The sequence below is a fragment of the Cavia porcellus genome, unplaced genomic scaffold (genome assembly GCF_034190915.1).
Source record: "Cavia porcellus strain 051 isolate PalLab524CR breed Dunkin Hartley unplaced genomic scaffold, mCavPor4.1 scaffold_6, whole genome shotgun sequence".
In the NCBI taxonomy this organism is placed as follows: Eukaryota; Metazoa; Chordata; class Mammalia; order Rodentia; family Caviidae; genus Cavia; species Cavia porcellus.
The window spans coordinates 83943681-83965082 of record NW_026947489.1 but is presented as its reverse complement, the minus strand read 5'-3'; the positions used below and the strand labels follow the sequence as shown (position 1 = coordinate 83965082).

The following is a 21402-nucleotide window of genomic DNA, read 5'->3' as shown; positions in this document are numbered from 1 at the left end:
ATCATTGCAAGGGGTCTGCCTAGCACAGACCCTGAGGACCCTCACAGCTGCTCCCAAAAAACAAGAACACACAAGTGTGGCGACGCACACCGGTCATCCTGCACTCGGGAGGCTGAAGCCGGAGGACTGCTAGGGAACTGCAGATCTGTTCTGGGTATTGTGAGGTCAAGGCCAGTTTGAGCTGCATAAGGAAACCCTGACTCAAAATAAGTACCAAACAAAAGACACAAGGCAGGGGCGTGAGGTGTGCTTTGCCCCAGCACTCAGCACACAGCCCGAGCCTTAGCAAAGGCCCGAGTTAGATGGTGACTGAGACAGTGGGGTCGCCATGCCCAGGCCAGCTGGAGAACAGAGGGGAAACCGAGAGCGCATGGAGCAGCGCGGGCGCAGGCACGAGCCCCAGGCTCACTTTGCTGTCATCCATGTCCTTTTTCCGGGAGGAGCCGCGGGAGCTGCTGTTGGCACGGGGCCAGGGCCGGGATCTGGGGGCAGAGAAGGCACTCAGAGGACTCTCCCAGGACGAGGACGAGGACAATAAGAGGCCACGGGCACGCCCTCAGAAGTGCCCTCGGGGACAGGGCAGAGCCCTGCGACTGGCCCTGGAGGGAGCAGAGGCTTGGCTGCCCTGACAGGCAGCTGTAAGGCCCGTGGGAGGCGGGACGCCAGGGAGCCCTCGCACAGAGCCAGCAGGGCCCCTGGCTCAGGGAGCAGGCATCAAGTAGGAGTGGGAGGGGGGGTCGAAGGAGACCTCTGAGCCTGCGGGGCTCCACCTGGTCAGCACTTCCCAGACTGGGGGAGCCGGGAAGGCTGTGCTGCGGCAGCCCCAGCCAGAGGGAGGCTGCTTTAGGTCTCAGGTTGTGGAGGAGGAAAACAGGGACCCAGAAGACTGAGCCCACACTCTGCAGCCATGCGCTTTGGTAGCAGCACAGGGAACCAGCAACACGCAGACCTGTCTAGCTTGGGAGCGGCCCCTGGTGGCCCGGAGGTGAGTGGTGAAGAAAGTGCGCCCACTCATTGAACATTGTGCAGAGAGGGAGAGGGCTACACCGCGGGCCTCCACCATGCCACAGCCAGAGGCAGTTGGGAGTGACCGGGTGGGCGACGGCACCCAGGACCCTGCTCCCGCACTGCAATCCAGGTGGCCCCGCACGCAACCCAGGGCTAAGTGAAAACCCGAGCCGGGAGTGCCCAGGTTCTGTACCAGAGCTCAGGGAACCGTGCCCAGGCAAGGCAGCATGGTATCCCTGAGTCCGGGCTGCGAGGCCCCGGAGAGGCTCACCGAAGTCGGCTCTCAGAATGTTGCAACGTGCAAAGATCAGGCTCACAGAGGGCAGCCTTATGGGGGGACTCTGCGCCTGGGGGAGGGGAGCACTCGCCACCGCTCATAGGGGATGGGCCAAAGAAGCCATTCTGGCTCAGGGGACCTGTGGCAACAACGCACGTGCTGGTTACCACTTCTCTGCAGTGGCTAAGTTCCCCAAGTCACACTCAGAAGGACAGAGTGCCCACCTCTGTAGCCCTCCTCTGTAGGGCGCATTCTGCACTCCAGGCCAGTCCTGCATGGGCTTGATGATCTCAGGCTCCTCGTGAAGCATGGCCAGCTTTTGGTTCATCTCTACTAGCCTGCACACAGAGTGGGGCGGTGGGTGACCCTGAGCGGACGGAAACGTGAGCGCCACCCGTCGCGCCAAGCACTGCTAACCTCTGCTGCAGGTTGGCGGCCTGCCGCTTCTCCTCTGCCATCAGGCACTCTGCATTGCGGGCTTTGAGCTGTGGAGACACGGGGGGGGGGCCAGCTCAGCACAGCGGCTGGGTGAAGCTGGAGATTTCAAGGCAAGGAGGAGGCTCTTACCCAATTCTCGTGGGCTTTTTTCTCGTAAGTGCCAAGCTGCAAGAGAACAGGGCAAGACTCAGGTTGAGGGACGAGTCACCGGGGCTGCAGCCCTCCATGACGTCTGTGTGGGGGATTAATGGATGCTGTCACCACAGCTCACTCTATTCCTTACCTGGTTTTTAAATGAGCACTCTGTTTTCTGTACGTTTTCCTCCATTTTCTGGATTCTGTGCCTAAAAATAATACTTAGCAGTTAGAATCAAATAAATTCTGAAACAATCTAACCATGTCTGACCTTTAAAGGCTTCATCATACAGAAACATTTCATAACGTGATGAGTGCAGCGTGAACCTTAGTTTCCTGATTTTTTATTTAATGCCTAGAGATTATGAGTTGATAACTTGTAAATTTCCTTAACTGTCCTTGCAATAACATTTGCAAAATAATCTGGCTAAGGGTACCTTCCCCATAAAGGTTTTCACTTCAGGGGCTGGGGATTTAGCTCAGCAGCATAAGCACCTGCCTTGCAAGCAGGCGGTCCTGAGTGTGATCCCCGGTACTGATAAAAAAAAAAAAAAAAGGTTTTCCCCTCAAATTATAGCCACAAGAAGTGACCCAAAATGCTGCCCTTGGTCTGTCGGGGTCCTGAGATTCTGGTGGGTGTGGACATGTGACAGAAGCAGGCCGCTTTCCTAAAAATGGGCACAGGACACATCTGCAAAGGAGCTTCGCTGTTAACAAACTTCTGTCTATTAATGTAGAACCCCTCCCCATGTGAGTTAAATACATTCCATTCTTGGACTGTTCATGTGCTTCTGTGCCCATCTCTTCTATGTAACAAAGCAACTCAGCCCAGTTCCTCTGTCTCGGACGCCACACTCTGTGGCCAGCACCACCTCCTCATCTGCAGGCGACAGCCGCTGGTCTCGCTGCTGCTGTTCAAATTCCTCCGGACTCAACTTCCTAGGAGAAAGGCAGCTGCCAGGGGCAAGCTCGACCCACAGGCCACTTCCCCACCCAGCAGCAGGCACAGGGTCTCAGGAGGGAAGTCAAGCTCCAGGCTCTGGGCCATTTGCTTGTGTTCTTATATTCTCTCACCTCTACGTGTAATTGTCTAATCAGCAAACAGAACAAGCTAAGAGCACAGCATGCGCCAAGCTCTAGCTGCCTGTGTGGGAGCTGAGTGTACCCTGAGGGAAGCCAGGATTGTCCAGCAGAGCTGCTGGGAAAGCAAAAGGCGGAGTCTACCTCCCCCCTTCCCCCCCATGCTGTCTGGGAAGAGCTGTTGCTCTAGACATATGCCATGATAAGCACACAAGCAAGGCCAAATGGGTGGACGGGAGCCTGTGGCCCCAGCCACAAAGCAAAATGTGGGCCCCAGAGGCCAGTGCTGCCCTCCTTCAACCCACACATTGAGGACAATGCCAAAGATGCTGAACTGAGCCCTCCAAAAATCCCTAGGCTTTAAGAAACAAGCAGTGGAGCTGAGGCTAGAGAGGCAGGGACGCTGGGCCGAACTGGTAGCTGGATGATGGTGATGGCGGACAGGCAGGAGCACCCTCAGGTCACCATCACAGGAAGCCAGCAGCACCCTGGGCACCAAGTTTCCTCTATGATCACCGCACATCGAAGCTGCTAGGGAATCAGAAGTGACAGGAATGGCCAGCATGAGACATGGGGCAAAAATCTCTCGGACTCACTTCTGCAGCTCCATCTCTCTCTGCTGGCACAGCTCGTTCAGGATCTCCACCTTCTGCTGCAGCATCTTGCACTCCTCTTCCAACCCGGCCTTGGCTGCCTGCAGCGTGCCACAGTCCTCATTCAGCTTCTTGATCTGGTCTGGGAGGTGAGACACATCACCAAGAGCACTGCCAAAGACACAGAACCAGGCTCCCAGCATCCCTGCCTCATCCATGCCAGTGCTCAGCCTGACCACCATGTGGTCAGGGACCTACCTTCCAGGTCACATTTGGCAGACAGGGAGGCTTTCAGCTTCACTTGCAGGAGTTTGAGATCCTCCTGAACCACAGATATTTTGGCTTGTGTCTGAAAATTGTGAGAGAGAGGCACAGGCTTGAAAGTGAGGCACAGTCAGGACTCGTGGGCCCCTGAGGAGCTCTGTGAAAGGACTTAACCTGGGAGGCGTCCATCAGCTGGTTCATGCGAGTCTTCAGCTTACTCTCCTCACCTACAAAGAGAACAAGTGTGGCTGTTTCTTCCTGTGCCGTTTCTAACACTGTTGTCTTGACTTCCACAAAACTAAACTAATGCTCATCAAACACTGTAAAGAAAAACAATTCACCAACAGAACTGACACACTGACTTTCATGACCACTGCGCCCTTAGATTTTGTGAGCTCTTGCCAAGACAGCATGCCACCTGGGCTGTGGGTGAGCAAGCCTAGCTCTGCCACACGATGGTCTAGGGGGAGCTGGCCGGCGTGGGACCCTGAGCACACCCTGCAGCTGGGGCGGTGCCCTGACCACTTTTCTCATCTCAGACCTTGCTGCTCTCCAGCCTCTGCCCTCACAGCCTGGGCTGTGGCTCCCCCATCCCCATACTCTAGGTGACCCTGGCCAAGGGCCTGAGAACCGCAGAACAGCAGAGGCCGTGAGTGTGGACACAAGTGTCATCTCCAGGAAGCTGAGAAAGTTTCTTCTCTGGCACAGAGGCCAACACAAAGGCAAAAGGCTCCAGCGTATACATCCGGTTCTCAAGGGGTGGAAAAGCAGCTTTCCCCGCTTGCCTGCTGCTTCTGCACCCCAGTGACCCAGACATAAGTATGAATTATTCAGATGTTGGGAGCCATTGAAGCCGGAAACCGACCACACGTGCAGGGCCAGGGCATGGCTGGCCCAAGAACAAAGAGCCCCTGGGGCTGCCATGTGAAAAAGCTGCCTCAGCCCAGAGAACACCAAGCCCCAAGTCAATCTGAACAGTAGGCTGCTAGGACAACAGGGTGTCACGTGACATTAAGTTGCTAAAAGATATAAATAAACGCCCCTGCAGTGAGGGGCCAGTTCCTTTCTTCCCATCAGGAGGGTTAAGGTCTCCACATGACCCCAGATTTGTCTGTCTATTTTCTCATCCTCTTGGGTCCTTCACACACAAGAATTGTAACCAACAAAGAAGGAAACTGGGGCCTCCTAGAAGAACCTAAAGAGTTGCATGAGTCGGTCAGGGCAAGAAGAAACTCAGCTGAGAAGCGGTATCCATGTATGGAATTAAAGACAAAAATGCTTAGGAGACTGAGGTAGAAAATTTGCTGTGGGTTTGAGGCCAGTGTGGGCTACACAGTGAGTTCAAGGCCAGCCACTACATAGAAACCTTGTCTAAAATAACAATAAAGAGAAGAAGACAAAAAAAAGAAGGGCCCTTGAAGGGCTGGGGATTTAGCTCAGTGGCACAAGCCCCTGCCTGGTGAGTGCATGGTCATGAGTTAGATCCCTGGTTTAAAAAAAAAAAAAAAAAGGGCCCTTGGGCCCTCCCACTTCTCCATTGGCCAATTCACCTGGCTCACATCTGCCTGGACCTGGACCCTCAGATTCTGATCCACTCTCCAAATGATTCAGCTCCATGATGCAGTTGGGCAGAGCCTAGCAGAGAAGCGAGCGGCAGTTAAGAGCCTCTCCATCCTCACAGTGGGTTTGTTTCCTGAGTGTTCACGAACAGGCTGGATCAGCACGGTAACTTACACCTATGCTATCATCCTTATTAGGTAGAGTGGCTTCCAGATCCCGCTGAGACTTCTCCAAGGTCCTGATTTGCTCGCTGAGTTCGGCATGCAACTTCTTCCAGTCTTCAACTTACTTCACATGCAAGGGTCCCTGTGGACTGAGGACTCCACAGGACCATGCAAGTGGGATGGGGAAGCAGGAGTCGTGTCCCTCCTTGTCCCATCGCGGAGGCTAAGACTTGGCTCAGGACCCCAGAGCCCGGCTTCCACCCTGAGCTGTCAAGGAAGCTGACCCCACCCATCAAGTCTTTCTGAAAAATGCCTGCTGACTCCAATGTCTGACTTCCAGATGGCACACGTGGGCATGTATTGCTGGTGCTTAACAAATTCCCACTGGCATGAACCACTGCAGGGCATGCAGGACTGTCCATACCACCTAATGGGACTATCCTGTGTGTCCCCCCGCAGGACATGTGTGTCCCATTCAAATGGGCGCTGCCGGCAGCTAGCCATGGGAATTCTGGCCTCATTGTGGGTGTGTTGAACCCAGATCCCTGATCTAACCTTCCAATGGCCAATGTGAGGCATTAACTATCAGAGGAGGCTTAGCAAAGCCATCCACTGTTTTAGGTAAAATTGGGGTTCAATGTGGTCTAGGGAAAAAAATCAGCTTAAAGAGCTGAGGGAGATCCTGCAGCAAAGATGGCAGATAGATAACAACTGGCTACTGAAGCTCCTTGAGATAGTCAACTTAGAATTGAACAAAATACAGAGTGGGGAGCCCCAAAGAGAGGGAGATGAATTCTCTCCTCCCAAGAAGAAATTAACATGACTTGCAAACCATCTGAGGCCCCGCTATGACTGGCTGATACTGTGACTTATCGGGGTCGCACTGCACCCTGCCAGGGTCCCGCCATGACTTACCAGGATCCTGCCATGCACTGCTGGGTCCTTCCGTGCCTTGCCTGGTCCCTGCCACGGCTTGCCAGGTTGCTGCCATGCCTTGCCAGGTCGCCACCACACCTTGCCGGGGTTCCACTACCACTGGCTTGGGTCCCGCCGCGACTTGCCAAGCCATTGGAGTTCCCGTCGTTTCGACTCACTGGAGGCACAGTTATATTGATATGGAGGGTCTGCAAGCTGAAAGGAGAGCTGAGTTGGCGGGGAACCTACATAGACCTGTGGTGAGTGACAGGAGTGGAGCCATTCCATAAATAGGGGGGCTCTGGCGGACGACATTCTGGGACCTGGCAGGACTGGCAAGTACAAGGGGCAGCAGTGACTTCAGTCAATTGTCCCCTTCCTGAATGGGATTGGTGGAGTGAGGTAGGCCTGGGTCATGTGAACCAGCTGAGACCCAATAAGTTATCTGAGGTCAAGTCCCTGTAGCGGTGTCGCACTCTAACCACACTGGCCCAGTGGGGCCTCGGAGGTTTGGCTGGTCTGGAGGGGCCATGCAAAGTAATACAGTAGTGCAGGCCACAGCAGCTTGACTGATCTGGAGGGGAGGGGCCAGCATACGCTGTCCCTGTCTGCAACTCACTAGCACACTGCAGTGTGAAGGGTCATCTAGCTAACGTGCTTCAGAAGAATTGTAACCAATAAAGAAGGAAACTAGGGCCTCCTGGAAGAAGCAAAAAAGATGGGAAGATGAAGCAACAACAAAAAGCCCCCAGGCCCCAACCCTGAGAACACTGACCCAGGACAGGTAAATACAAAGGAGAATGAGAACAGCAAACACGCAATATCAGACACAGCGCCAGCGGACATAAAGAGATATATTCAGGACCTCATAGACGAGTTCAAAAGTGAAACGTTTAGCCAAATAAAGCAAGATATAAGAAGATTAATAAAAGAGATACTAAGCACCCCTCAGGCAGACACAGACAGAAGAAGGGAGGAACTCAAACACAGGAGAGAACCATTTGATGAAGAATATAAAAAAATATAAAACACATGAAGCAGATTCAAAGAGATCACTAGGAAATTAAAAACTCTATGGAAAGATGGCAAATCAGCTTGAAAGAAACTAAGGATAGATTATCCAAACTGGAGGACAATTTTGCAATGTGGGAGTATGAAAGGGGAAACTTTTTTAAAATAACAAGGAAACAAGCAGTAACGATACAAAGGCTAGAAGATGCCAGAAGGATCTATAACCTGAGAATAAAGAATGTAAGTGAAGAAGCTGGGATACAAACAAAGGAACTACAAAGGTTATTCACAGAAATAATCAAGGAAAACTTCCCAAACATAGGAAAAGGAAATGATATTCTGATATATAAGGCATACAGAACTCTAGTCACCTACAACCAAAACAGAGCTACACCCAGGCATATAATAATCAAGATCCCAGAAATTCAATATAAGAACAGAATATTAAAAGCTGTTAGAGACAAGAAACAGATAACCTACAGAGGAAGGCCCATCAGAATAATGGCAGACTTCTCGACATAAACCATCAAGTCAAGAAGAGCCTGGAGCAGAATATTCCAAGCCTTGAAAGAAAATAACTTCCAACCCAGATTGATATACCCTGATAAACTGTCTCTAGAAATTAATGGAGAAACAAGATTCTTCCAAGACAAAGAGGAACTTGGGAAATTTGCAACCACCAATACAACTCTATAGAGAATACTCCAGGGCATTCTAGAAAGAGAAAAAAGTACTAGGACTCTAGGAACAGTGGCACAGAGGCCTCAATGAATAGAGCAGAAAACAGAAAGAAGAAGATAAGCAGACAATGGATGGCAAAAAAAAAGAGCAAAACAGAAATGAGGCAGACAAGATTCTATTCAAAACTCATATGCTTGATAGTATCAAGTCTGAGAGTAGGCAACTATACTGAAGATGACAAGACTCAATGAAACACTTTCTGGTTTGATAACTGCCAGTTTTTGAAGTTGTATACTGCATACAAAGTTGTGTTTTTATTAATACTGTTATGTACTGACATATTCAATCGTACTATGTCTGATGATATAGCCAGTTCTATGGGAGATAACAAGAGACAACACAGAAACTATGGTAGAATGATTTGTACAGTGGTCTTATTTTTTTTTTGTTTCATGTGTTTATAGGAATATGTTTTGTTTTGCCTTGCTTTGTTTTGTATTTCTCCCTCTAATATAGAAAGGATAGAAATACATGTTAAGACTCATGCATGTGTAGAAACTATAAACAGTTTATGAGAACTGAACATTTGACACATGATGAAATGAAGAAAAAGAGACACTAAAATACCCAGTGCTGATCCTGAAGTGTCATAATGTGAAACCCAGCAATAGTATTATTCTTTGTTCAGAGTGATATTAGCCTGCTTGGGTTTATTCAATATCAACATAATTGAAGAGATGGATAACTGCATGTATGTTTAAGTGTGTAGGGTTGATAACCATATTTCTAAGTTTCTGTTGGATAGTTGAACAGAACTGGTTGCAATCTCACTGTTTGAATCCCCACTTTATAAGCTCCACTTTACTATCTTCAATAACTATTTGTAAGGAGACAATCTGTAATCATCAACTAGTGATTTCTTACTGTTTATTTTTTTCTTTTAAATTATGTATTATTTCTACCCATTTTCTGTTTTGTTTAGTCTTTCTTTAAATAAAAAAAAAAGAGCTGAGGAAAAAAACTGAAATGAAGAGTTTCATGGTACCCTCAAGCTTTGGGGTGACCACACAACATAGTATGAAGAAATGTTCAAGCAAACCACGGAAAATGAACAGCTTTTCTTGTAGCATGAAAACAAAAAAGCCTCCAAAGGGCTGGAGATTTAGCTCAGCAGCATAAGTGCCTGCCCGCCAAGCACTGGGTCATGAGTTCAATCCCTGGCACCAAAAAAAAGCTCCAAAATCACTTTAAGCATTTTCTTGTATGAATGGTAAGAATGCTGGGTGTGGTGGATGCCTGTAATCCCAGCACTTGGGAGATTGAGGCAGGAGAGGAGAGTTTAAGGCCTGCCTGTGCTACAAAGTGAGTTCACAGCCAGCCTGAACTGCATAACAAAAGCCAGTCTCAAAAAGACAAAACCAAAACAAAACAACACAAAAAGAGTGTTTCTGGGGGAACAGAAAAATCTCGTGTGCAGAATTTCTCAATATTTATGACAATCCAGGCTCAAGGGGTGACCCTAACCCACCGTTCTTTTAACTGCAGGTTGTGTGTCATGACTTCCCGCCAAAGAGCATGGTGCACAAAGGGCTGAAAATGGGCAACTTACCAGGTCTGTGCTGAGCAAAGGACCAGGCCACACAGGAGGCGGGAAGCATGAGAACTCTCCTCACTACATTTCCACTTAGCGGATTTTAAAACTATTCGAAAGGCACAGAGTCTACTGTGAAATAAAACCAGTTTACACAGACTACTCAACTGGACCAGTTTCTTAGTGACTCTGTGTGTTCTGGAGGACTCAGCTATGAAATTGTCCAAGATTCAGGATCAAAGCCCTTCCCATGCCTATAAAAAGGTCCTACTGGGTTAGTACTAAAAATCCCACAAAATGGGTACAGGCATGTTCAGTTCTGCTATTCCTAATCTTAAGGAGTTAACAGCATGGGAACAGTTCAGCTAATTCACGAAATAGCTAAAAATACAACTGTAGTAACACGCAGCAGCAGAACTCACCAAATCCTGATTTTTCACATTTCGCTTGCTCTCACAGTTGAATATAACATGAAGAGTTTTGGCAACATCAGTCAGAAATTTATAGCTTTCTTCAAGCATCTTGCTTTCAGCCTACAAGAAAAGATATTAAAAGTAACAATATGTTTGTTTTGATCAATTCTATTATACCTGATGATATAGACAACTCAATTTGAAAATAGCAAGAGGCACAATGATAACCACTTTTGATCACCTGGTATTCTATTTTTGCATCACGTGCTATGCCCACCCTTCTGTTCTAACTGACTCTATTTTGCTTAGTCACATTTGTTTTTATTCTCTTCAAAAAAGTAATAAGAACCTTGAGAGTAATAAAACCCTAAATGTCTAATTGTTACTGTAAAAAAGAGAGGAGAGTAAAGGGGACCAAGGGATATAACCGCAGGTATGTTCGAGAGTGTAGGATGGAAAACCATATAACTGAGCTTTTGTTGGATCACTGAACGGAACTGTCTCCAATTCCACTGTATGAATGTTCACATTATATGCTTTAATTTAGTGATATGGACAACTGTTTCTGGGAAGATAATGTGTAGCCTGTTAACTGGTGATTTTGTACTGTATATTTTTTTTCTAGAAATACTGTATTATTTGTACCCTTTTACTGCATTGATTTTTTTATGTCCTTTCTTTTTTTTTCTTTTTTTTTTTCTTCTCTCTTTAAATAAAAAAAAAGTAAAAAGTAACAATACGCATTAAGGCTTGCTTTTGTTTTTAGACTATAATCCCAAAAACAGAAGGACTTTTACCTTGTATTTAATTGTTTGATGACAAGGAATTGATTTTTTTTCCTTGGTCTCCTGAATGAGCTTCTTATATTCCTCAATCTATGTAAAAAACACATTCAGAACTAAGTAACAGAAGTCACTGTGCTACTAAAACCTTGGTCCAAGGAAGCAAGCAGAGCATTCGCTTTATACATGATGGTGAGTAAGATCTGGAGGGCTCAGGGGAAATGATGAAGCGAGAACATAGGCCTTCAAAATACCATAATAACTGAGCTACACCACAGACACGCTAGAGGAGGGGCCGTGAAACAGGTTCTACCTTCTGTTTATAACTTGACATTTTTTGGACAAGTTCTGCATTGTCCTTTGTGGTATTCTTCAGCTTCTCAGCAATCTGCTGTTCAGTGACTATAAAAAGAGGAAAAAGCCAGTGTTAGGAGCACTAAATGGAACTGAGTTGCACAGTGTCTCAGCAGCAAGGACTCGTGTGAGGCTCCGTGAGAGACAGAGCTTCGCACAGCTATCTGCCTTTCCAGAGAGACCCGCAGCTAACAGCAACAGTGCACAGGACACTGTTAATCTTTAAGAAAACTATAGTAACACTTATTTTGATGAGATAGCAATTTACTGCAAATGCAGGAGATACAGTAAAGTGTTACATAGTTGGAGACACTCCCTTCACAAAAGGCACTTGTTCTCTGAAAATGGAATTACTTCAAATGAATGTCATTTGCAAAGAGAAATAGCATCTTCAGGCTACTGATCTACACTGCTGTCTCTCGAGCTCCTGTGCTGATAAACCTATAGGAACCGAGGTGTCCCTAGCACAGACACACTGTCCTCTCTCCACACCTGTGTGGTCCAGCCATGCTCGGTCTGCTCCATGTAAGCAGTCACCCCCCTGATCCCACATCTCCTATCTTAGACAGTACCATCATCCTCCCCGCTATACCATGGTAAGTAGCAACAGTAAAATGTGGAGCAGTTAGTAGTCAAATCAGACACCAAAGTCACTGTCTCCCCTAGCCTCCCAAACACCAACAGGAAGAGATTTACCTTGGTATATTCTCTCCTGGACCTAGAAGAGAAAGAGAGAATTAAATTTGATGTCAAACATTTGATTAAAAGAAATACATAGTTCCTAACACAAGTCAGGATCATAACCAAATGAAGTAACTGTTTGGTTCAGGATAAATCCATATAATTAAAAATGTATTATAAATAGCCTCTGATACAGAAGAACAGTAAGGAGTGTGTCTTACTTCACAGCTACACTCAGGTTTATGTGCCAGTACCAAGTGAACACCAAGCTTATGAGATGAGCCTTTGTCTTCAACAGTGAAATGCTTGTTTTTATAATATGCACATTATTGATTTACTTACTCAGAATTACTTGAAAATCCCGAACAGCAAGCATGCAAGTCTAGAAATGGTGACCATATGGAAGACTGGCGAGCGAGATTACCAGCATAACCTTTGCACTAAGATATGCCTCTCACTCACTGGAAGATATCTCAGAAACCCTATTTCAAGTGATCTATTGACTCCATTAAGAAGTAATCTAATACACCTCATCATCTGATATCCCCAGACCAAAAAAACAGTAATAAATCTAAGCAGAAGGGAAGATACCAGAATAACACAGAGAAATGACAGCTAATGGCTTCCAGGAAGAGCACAGACCCAGTTCTTCCTCCCAGTGACTTCTGGGGCCATAAATCCTAAACTGTAACTAATTAAATACCACAGCAGGGATCACTGCACTTCTCTGTAACACAGACTCTGTCTTTTCTTTCTGAGTGCTATTTAAAAAGTGTAGGACAGCAGAGCGCAGTGACCACGGGGGAGGCGGGGACAACTGTCCTCTCCAGGATCAGGAGTGGTGCCTCAGAGGCATGCGACCTCAGGAAGTGGGAGGAAGTGAGCCCAGGTGCAGGGTGTGAAGCTGCAGGGCTGAGCCTGAGAGCCCTGCTGGGGAGCAGCTGCAGGGGAGCAGAAGGAGGGGAGCAGGGGAAACAGCACGTTTTCACCCCCACACACTTCTGCTTACCCTTCCAGGTGTTCTTTCATGCAAGAAGCTGTTCAGTGAGATTCTAGAATTCCTTACAGGAATCTTTAATAAGGTGCTGTTTTAGGGTTGTTTTTGGTACCGGGGACAGGGCCTTCACAATGAACTACATTCTCAGCCTTCCCATTAATTCTTGAGACAGGCTCTTGGTAAGTGACCAAGTTTCTGAGGCTGGACTTAAACTTACAGTTCTCCTGCCTCAGCCTCCCTCTCTGTTGGGCGCAGGCGCTCAACATACTCCGCTCAGGACCAAGAGCCATGTCAGCTTCCGCAATGCGTTATGTCCCTCTCCAAATAAACTTCTCCGCGGCAACTAGTGATGTTTACTCCGTGGCAGCTTGTGATTGGCCACAGTCAGATAGGCAGCTTGTGATTGGCCACAGTCAGATATATAAGCCAGAACCCGCCTCAATAAAGCGGCAGTTACCTGTTACCCACAAGAGTGTCTCCTGTCTCATTGGGGGGCTGCGCCGGTCAACTGGTAGCCTGTACGGGGAACGCTGAGACCCTCTCTCCGACAGAACGGAGACAAGAACAGGTAAAACCGTCAAGCGCTGATAGCGGAGGCTACGCGGCGGGCGGGGGCTGACAGGTTAAACTGCTCAACGTTGGTAGCGGGGGCTACGCAACAGGCAGCGGGGGCTGCCGGGCCGGATAGCGGGGGCTATCGGGCAACCTTGGGCGGACGCGTCACAAGGGGCGTGGGGACTAAGCTGTCCCTGTTAAAAAAAAAAAAAAAGGAAATAAAAAGAAACTCTTGAAATTCCCGTTAACATGGGTAACAACACTGTTCAGCCGCTGTCAGTCGCTTTAAGCGACTTACTGAGAGAAAAGGGATTACAAATGAAATGAAAACAAATTCAAAACTTCCTCGATCAGGTCGATAAGGTAGCACCTTGGTTTGGTCCCACGGGGGTCTGTTACCATCCCCAGCTGGGATAAATTAGGGAGAGATCTTGACTTTGCAGCAGAAAATGGCCTCCTGGAGCCAGGAGTCAGACCCCTTTGGGCAGTAGTGAGGAGCTGCCTCGCAGACGCCTCTTGTCATGACCATATAAGGGCTGGCGCCATGGCGCTTGGTTACCATCAGGCAGAATCCTCCCGCGAGCAATCTCGTGAGCCCAGTGTCGCAGGCGAGGCGACCGCACCCAACCCAGAGAGTGAGGACTCGTCAGATAGTGAAAAGGAGGAAGAGGCACACAAAATGGCGGATGCAGCGGCCGCCGGAAAGGAGGAAGTTAGACACCCAAAGTCAGGCAAACTCAATTAACAGAATTGGTAACTATTTGCACCTGATCAACCTCAATTATCAACCTCAATTATCATTATAGAGGTCTTTAAGCAATACCCACAACCCTTTAACCTACTCTCAGACTCACATTATGTCATCAATGCCCTACAAGTGTTAGAGATCTCGGGCCCTATCAGGGAATCCTTTTTCTGTTGTTTGAAGCCACCACAAATATAACTTTTCTAAATTGCTCCACCGCAACCTGTTATATGTTACAATGTTGGGATAACACTACACTTTCAGCTGTCGTTATGCAGGTACCCCAGTTCGTACCGGTTCCAGTTATGGCAGACCCAGACGAGTTTCCTGTGATCCAGCTAGTGCACAATAAAAGAAATAGGCAGGAATAGGGGCTCTGGCTGCCATGGCTACACTTGCCACATTCGGCAGTCTACTTCTGCTCTGTCGGATTCGCAGACAAAGGAATAGGGACGAAGTATCAAACAAGCATTGCTGGCCGTGGAATCTGATCAAAGCCCGGCAGCATGGCTCGCCATGCTGTGATGCAGGTGTGGAGGAAAGCATCGCAGGGGGTGTCGTCCTTGGCCAGGAGACACCCCGGTCTCCAAGTCGATGAGCATGCAGGTTGGGCTCATAAAACAATACTCCCGCCCCCTCCAAAAGAGCACCAACGAGTAGTGAGGCACTGTCATGACTGCAGCGTGACACCTCACAAGGGGCACCGACCCCTGGAGACCCTGCGTCAGTTATAAAGAAAGGGGGAGATGTCGGGCACAGGCGCTCAACCTACTCCGCCCAGGACCAAGAGCCATGTCAGCTTCCGCAATGCGTTATGTCCCTCTCCAAATAAACTTCTCCGCGGCAACTAGTGATGTTTACTCTGTGGCAGCTTGTGATTGGCCACAGTCAGATAGGCAGCTTGTGATTGGCCACAGTCAGATATATAAGCCAGAACCCGCCTCAATAAAGCGGCAGTTACCTGTTACCCACAAGAGCATCTCCTGTCTCATTGGGGGGCTGCGCCGGTCACTCTCCACCAGAGCTGCAGGAATACACACACCACTATGCCTGATCTTGCCTTGACATTTCTACCATCTTACTGTATTTCTTGCCCTGTATGTTTCTACAACACAGTTTATCAACACCACAAGTCTGTTTCCACTTTTCCCACTTCACATTAAATTGTGAACTACCCAGGAACAAACTAAGCTAAGAGAAACCAACTGGAAACGCCATCTCGGTGCTATAACAGGAACAGATAAAATCTCAGCATGGAAGCTGGATCCTGCAACATTGAAAGCTGTGATTTCAATTTCCTGCTACCACTGCTGCATCCAAAGTGGCACTGCAGGGAGAGAGACATGCAAAAACTCTGAGAGTGGGAATCAGCAAAAGGAGTTGATAACAGGACTGGCAGGGTGCCCTGCATCCACCTGCAGTGAGTGAGCTGAATGGGCACCCTTCCATAGAGTAGGAGGCTTCAGCAAAGGGCAAACTGGGACCAGGCAGACTTGCCGGAACAGGATGTTGCATATTTAGTCGCATATTCTCCTCTGAAGCGGGATTGGTGGGGAGTGCCTGGCCTGGTGACACCGCTGACTAAGACCCAGTAGGCTAGCCCAAACCAGGTCCCAGTGCCTGGAGGTGCACCCTAGCAGTGAAGCCTGTGGTAGGTTGACCTGGAGGGGCGGGCCCTGCAGAGGCTCTTCAGGTCTGTGTCTCCCTACTACACTGCAGTGGGTGGGAACACCTAGCTGGTGCAATTCAAACAAACTGTAACAGACAAAGAGGGAAAAAAAAACCTGGGCCTCCTATATTTGCTTGTATGGAAGGAACAAAAAGTATGGGAAGAGGAAGCAACAAGAAAGCGTCCTCAGTCCCCAATCCTGAGAACACTGATCCAGGAAAGATGAACGCAAAGGAGAATGAGGAAAGAAAACATGCAATATCAGACACGGCACCAATAGACATAAAGCGATATCTCCGGAGCCTCATAGATGAGTGCAAAAGAGAAGTTTTTAACAAAATAAAGCAAGATATAAGTAGAATAATTAGAGAAATGCTAAGCACTGTCCAAGAAGAAACAGAGGGTGGACTGGAAGAACAGAAAAAAAGGGGAGAATTGTTTGATGGAGAAAATAGAGAAAACATAGAAAACATGAAGCAGGTTCAAAGAGATTACCAGGAAATAAAAAACTCTATTGAAAGCTGGCATAACAGCTTGAAAGAAATTAAGGATAGGTTACCCAAACTGGAGGGCAGATTTGTAATATGGGAGCATGAAATGAAAAGCTTTTTAAAAATAACAAGAAAACAAACAGCAATAATACAAAAGCTAGAAGATGACTAGAGGATCTATAACTTAAGAAGTAAGAACATAAAAGAAGAAGTAGGGACAAAAACAAATGGACTACAAAAACTATTCACAGAAATAATCAAAAAGAATTTCCCTAATTTAGCAAAAGGTCAAGATACTCAGATGTATGAGGCATACAGGACCCCAGTCACCTACAACCCAAACAGAGCTACACCCAGGCATATAATAATCAAAATTCCAGAAATCCAATATAAGAACAGAATGTTACAAGCTGTCAGAGACAAGAAACAGATCACTTACAAGGGAACACCCATCAGAATTACAGCAGACTTCTCGGCACAAACCATCAAATCATGAAGAGGGTGGGGGAAATTATTCAAGCTTTGAAAGATAATAATCTCCAGCCAAGATTGATATATCCTGCACACTGTCCCTAGAAATTGATGGAAAAACAAGGTGCTTCCAGGATAAAAAGGTAGCTCCACCAATTCAACTCTACAGAGAATACTACAGGATATTCTAAAAAAGGAAAATACCAAGATTCCAGAAACAGTGGCAGAGGCCACAATGAATGGAGCAGAAAGCAAAATGTAGAAGACAAACTGACAACAAATGACAGAAAAAGAGCTCAACAGAAATGAGGCAGAGAAGATTAGATTGTAGGAACAGCTATTTTGGAGAAAACAAGACATTATAATAGCTAGTGCTGATTTTATATCATCTTGTTTTGAAGTCCCATCAAGATTTTATTCTTCTGTCTCCATCGGCTTAACAGGTTGTATCTTATTGGATTTTATTATATGTGACAATATAAGCAAAAACTTTTGTAAACAAGGAGATTATATAGAAACCATTGTTCACTTTCTGATAGGTGGTTCTAAATACCCTGTAATACTGTCATTCTCTTGAATGGTTTTACATTGTCTTGATATGTTTGGTGCTGCAGTATACAAAGTTATACTCTAAGATTTCAAGGAAAGAAACACTATGGTAAATACTTTTATGTTAGGATATCTTGTGGTGAAACACTACTTTGCTTAAATGGTTATGCTTTGAACTGTGCTGTTTTGTTGTTATGCCCTCTTTTCTCTCAATCTCCTTTTTAGATTATTTAACTTTTCTTTTTTATCTTTTTAATTAAGGGAAAAATAAATAAAATATAGCAGGATATATTATACTAACCCATTTTGATTTCCTAGTAAGTTGATTTGAAACTCTGTATTGCCCTCACCATCTTGTTTTGACTCATTTTCCCCTATTCTGTTTTGCTTGATAGTACCAAGTTTGAAAGTATAGGCAACAACTATGAAGACAATAAGATTCATTATGGCACCCATTCTGGTTGACTATTATCTTCTTTTAAAGTCCTGTAATGTCTCCAATGTTTTGGTTTTATTCTTTACTGTTTTGCTCAATTTTATTATAAATGATGATATAGGCAATTCTTTTTAAGATAGCAAGTGGCAGTATGGTAACCATTGTTGATCACCTTGTATTTTGTTTTTACATTATGTATTATGTCCATCCTTTTGATTTGACTGACTCTGTTCTGTTATGTCACATTTGGTTTTACTCTCTTCAGAAAAAAGTAATAAGAACTGTGGGAGTAATAAAACCCAAAATGTGTAACTGTCATTGTACAAAAGAATGGAAAAGAAAGTGCTCTAAAGGATATAACTGCATATATATTTAAGTGTATAAGATAGATAACCATATTACTGAGTTTTGTTGGATCACTGAACACAACTGTTTGCAGTCTCACTGTTTGAAAGTCCACTTTATATGCTTTAATTTTGTAACTTGAATAACTATTTCTAAGATAACAATATGTAATCTATTAACTAGTGATCTCCTACTGTTTATTCTTTCTGAAATTCTGTATAACTTGTACCCTTTTCCTGTTTTTATTCTTTTCCTCTTTAGATAAAATTTTTAAAAAAAGAAATACACACAGCAATTATTCTGTTCTGTGGGTATAAATAAGGGCCAATGATAATAGAATGCTCGATGTATTCAGAAGTCAAAGAACAAGTTAATTCACTCACAGCAAGGACTGTCCTCCAGAAGAAAATGGCCAACGAAACGATTCCCAAACAGGCAGTGAACAACACAGGCTTCCAGGGGAGCCCATAAAAGTCAGGCCCGGGCTGCACATGCTCAGGCAAGGTAGCAGCCAGCTGAAAAGGGCGGGCACAAATAATGGAAACCTTAACAAAACTGGCAGAGCAATCACAAAGGATCATCACAGATACTCACAATCTCCTCTCAGTAGTCTAACCCAACTTCCAGGTGCCCTGATGAAACTGCGGGAAAGGGGATACCGGCAAGCTCGCGTTCTTGTCCGGTATGTGGTCTCTAAACTTAGGGAGTGAGTTGAGCCTATTTCCAGGTTGGCAACAGGCCCTTCTTCATCGCGGTGTCTCACACATGGCCAGAATGTGTCCGGATCATGCTTAGGTGAGCTGTTTTCTATTATTGCACACACACACACACACACACACACACACACGCACACGCACACGCACACACACACACACGCGCGCACACACACACACACACACACACACACACCCCACACATTGTAAATACATGACAGAAACGATCGGTTTATGCGGCTGCAAACAAAACCACAATGACAATGATCGCCACAAATCAGGCATCACTCCTCCAGGATGCTGTGTCTCAATTCACTGCACCCTTAGGCGCACACACAGGTGGCGGCGTGAACGAGGCTCCCAAGGCGATCGCTGCCTTCGCCCCAGGCCGCTTCCTCAGGACAGCCCGCCCCTCTGCCTTCCACACCCGCTCCTGCCTGCTGGTCGGGTACCTCTTCCGAGGGGACCCGCAGCCCGGCTCCCACCAGAGGGCGACCCGCGCCCCTCGCCCGGCCCTGGTTCCCGGCCTCACCCTCAGCAGCCGGGCTTCGAGGGCCGCGTACACACCTGCAGAGGCTGCAGCAGCTTGAGGATGACCGAGGACACGGTGACCGCGAGCCCAGTGGCTCACACCGCACCATCGCGAAGAACCACTCCCTGTGGATCAGGCTGGACCCGGCCAGAACCGGCTGTGGCAAGTGGTCCTTCCCAGAAGTGGCAGGGAGCAGGACTGCACAGCTACACCTTCCGCATCCTGCTGAGTTATGAGCCGTAAACCTCTGATGGGGAAGTCATCAGTGGATGAGATCTGAGGGTAGCAGAAAATGCCCCCGGACAGTCTGTTAGCTGCTTAGGTAAAAGTTCCTGTTCCAGTTCCTGTTACTACTGTCTCCTATAAACAGCTGGTCACTGTGATGCATACTGTAAAAACATATGATCAACATATGGCATTACAGCTGCCTTGTCCCCTCCATGTGAGCAGTGTCACCAGCTCAGTGTTCAAATACCCTCTAGATGAGGGGCACCCACCATTTGTCCATCACGTCATTATTCAGGGGTACACAACACATGTAGAAAGCCAGAAATCAGAACTAATTAATCAAAACTCACAGTCTCTAACTGCAGGAAAAAGGGCCTTTCTGAGACTACAGAGTTTAAAATGAAACCAAACAACTCAAACAAATAAAAGGGGAAAAAAGGCCCATTCTTCCTGAGAATTCCACTTCGGCACCTTTGTCTGCTACCACAGTCCCTGCCAACACTTTCCACACATCTACTGCCAGCCAGTTGAACTGGTTGCAGTTTGATCAGTCATTTCCTGTGCTTGTCCATGAACCCCTGCTCCAGATGGGCCCATCCTGGTCACATGACATCATCTAATGCCCACTTGAGATGACTGTCAGCAACTCCTTCTGAGTTACACATTTTGACAAGGGAAAAGTGGAGTGTCAGCCCTCATGAATGAGCTCCCATGATCTTTGCCAAAAATTGCCACATCTAGAAGCTATAAATCAGTCAAGTGTGTTTCAAGAACATCAAACAGGGAGAACAAGAAGCCCATCAATATGTCAAAAGTTACCAGAGTTACCCAGAAGCCTGGTATAAGTACTATGGACACTAAAAAATAATTTCCCTTTCTGATTGAGAGATAAAGGCTCTCAAAAGCTTCCATGTCTGTATTTGGTATCAATCTATGACTTTCGTGGTGATCCATATAACTGAGCTCCCTGCATTCAAAAGTCCCTTCTTTCAAAAATTCACCATCATAAGGGCTATGAGACCCTTGCTTCTTGTCTTTTATGCCAAGCACAACCTTGGAGCCTGGCATACCAAACATGAATTCTTATATCAGAGAGTCCTCTTACCATCTGAGAAGAGACCTCCTCATCAAATTAAAAGTGACCATCTCTTTGCAGCAAGCCAGTCAGCTTCTCTCTTTTTCAACCCCGCACTTTCTCCAGGAGGAAGCTGATGCTTGCATCAGCCTGAGGCAGATAACCATAATCCTGAAATTCTGAAAACTCTCCTTCCAGAGATAGAGATCAAAGACTCACCTCCCACCTGGACATCAACTCCACCACCACAACTCTGCACTGTGTTTCCCAACCCATTATACTCTTCTTGAAAATGAAAAGAAAAAAATAATGCCTTATAAAAATACCAACTCATCTGAATTCAATTGCTACAAAGGTTTGGGGAATTTCCCATTATTTTCAGGGAGGTTCTAGCAACATTCAAGCCACCAGCACCTTTTCCTTGAGATGGCCTGGCTCTCTGTCACTTCCAACACCATCATGGTTACCCAAGAATGAAAAAATAAATGAGGCTTCATGCATCTACAAGGTGGAACTGTTAAAATGAATCCCTCCTATAAAACCAGTTCAGGACCTCTGAGCTGCCAAATGCTACCATGATTGAATGTTTTCTTCTGTCTTCAGTTGGCTCCTGTCAGCCAACCCTTCTTCACCTTTAAATGGCAAGATC

General features: G+C 46.6%; 1 protein-coding gene across 1 annotated transcript; it reads right to left on the bottom strand.

The window, feature by feature from the left end:
- Positions 1-298: 298 nt before the first annotated feature.
- LOC100730265 (transport and Golgi organization protein 1 homolog) lies at positions 299-19559 on the bottom strand. Its single transcript, XM_063249760.1, is given in 22 exon segments — positions 299-482; positions 599-695; positions 1280-1346; positions 1348-1424; positions 1499-1623; positions 1703-1770; positions 1853-1888; positions 2007-2067; positions 2236-2256; positions 2714-2797; positions 3535-3673; positions 3790-3880; positions 3970-4022; positions 5310-5430; positions 5530-5639; positions 6553-6643; positions 10928-11005; positions 11226-11314; positions 11963-11984; positions 18589-18720; positions 19451-19503; positions 19550-19559. Coding segments are annotated over 22 exon segments (1809 nt in total).
- Positions 19560-21402: the final 1843 nt, after the last annotated feature.